Source organism: Cyprinodon variegatus, unplaced genomic scaffold, assembly GCF_000732505.1.
Source record: "Cyprinodon variegatus isolate N-32 unplaced genomic scaffold, C_variegatus-1.0 Scaffold272, whole genome shotgun sequence".
In the NCBI taxonomy this organism is placed as follows: domain Eukaryota; kingdom Metazoa; phylum Chordata; class Actinopteri; order Cyprinodontiformes; family Cyprinodontidae; genus Cyprinodon; species Cyprinodon variegatus.
The window spans coordinates 494,823-496,316 of record NW_015150725.1 but is presented as its reverse complement, the minus strand read 5'-3'; the positions used below and the strand labels follow the sequence as shown (position 1 = coordinate 496,316).

General features: G+C 40.3%; 1 protein-coding gene across 1 annotated transcript in view; it reads right to left on the bottom strand.

Moving 5' to 3' along the window:
• Positions 1–1,494, bottom strand: part of naaladl2 (N-acetylated alpha-linked acidic dipeptidase-like 2) — a 576,898-nt gene that overhangs the window by 322,336 nt on the left and 253,068 nt on the right. Inside the window, exon 7 of the mRNA XM_015382993.1 lies at positions 1,166–1,433. Within this exon, the coding sequence (XP_015238479.1) occupies positions 1,166–1,433 (268 nt within the window). The remainder of the gene's footprint in view (positions 1–1,165; positions 1,434–1,494) is intronic.

Here is a 1,494-nt window from a genome sequence, read left to right as displayed (position 1 = left end):
CCTGTAATCTATGTAATGGGTTAGCTTCATCTGGATTATAGACAGATATAGCTGGGTATCATCAGCATAACAGTGGAAATTGATACAGCAGTCATTTATTTTGAGGATAATTTATTGTACTGAAATGTTTTTCATGCCGATTGTAATATATGGTTGGATGAAGAGTCATGCAAAAAAAAAGTCCCTCTTCATGTATGGTTCTTGGAGACATATCAAGGATTTAGATCTTGATTTAGATCTAGATTCTAAATCTGCTCTTTATAACTGTTCTTTACTTAAGAAAAACCAAAACGCTCCAGTTAGACATCAGGCATGGTCACTTCAAATTAAATCCACACTCCTGTGGTACATACAGGGTATATGCTGGTGGAGATTCTCAGTCATTCAGGTCACTTATTCTAAAAAGTAAAAAAAAAACAATCCACTGGACTTAGTTTTCAAAGTCTGAAGACGTTTTGCTTCCCATCCAGGAAGTTTTCTCATTTCAAAATGTCTGGATTAGCATTGAGGTCCAGACTTTATTGAGAAGCTAAACTAAAGCCTTGTAAAAGCTTAGAAAACATGCATATTGAAACTGGAAAACCAGCTTCACCCTTTAATAATGGAACTCGTTGAGGTTGTTATTGGCCTGCAATACCCGATACTGGTCCATTCCTCTGAAAGGCAGTCGTTAAGGGTCATTGTTGGCCTGGCTGACCTGGCGAGATCATTTATTCCACTGCTTAGCTTAACCCTACCCTTTTTTCTTTCTTAACAAAGATGGCTTCCTTCACGCCCCTCTCAAACCAACTGTCTTCTTTGTCCAAAATGTGAACATTCTGGGATTTTATGTTTGGAGAAAATCCTCTTGAGTTTTTCAGAGACTCCAGCAACATATAGGATGGAGATGATTTTGTGCCTAATTATTTAAAAGCAAAAACATGGAGTGTATGGAGTATGCATTAAATCCTGGGCACTTTGAAGAAGAACAGTTTCTTTATTTCCCAATAGAGGATCATAGAAAAGAAACAATCTGTGTAAATCAAAGGAAAATAATTGAACTCCTAATATGGAAACATCACTTATATTATAGAAACGTAAGAGTTTTATGATCTGAAAACACTGAAAGACGTAAAGAAGCCAAAACCAGATTCACCAGATCAACACTATAAGTGAGGAAGGCTACCTGCACGCTGCCCACTGCAGAGTAGGCTGCATAGGAGAACTGCTCCTTCAGCAGGTCTGGGGGCCCCCGCTGGTCACATGGGGTCCCACTGGGAAGGAAACACTGGTGGCTGGATCTGTCAGTGATGGTGTTTGGTGTGGATCCAGGCAGGCTGAGCAGAACCGTGTAATTGTAGAGGTGGACATCAGTCAAGCCAAGTCCTACCCACTGCTGGTACAGGTACCTGGCTCTGGATTCTTCACTGTCATCTGGAAGACTGGAGAAGGACCTGGAGGCAGAATATAAAAGAATGACAGATATTTAACACTTTGCTCTCTGCTTTCCATCCT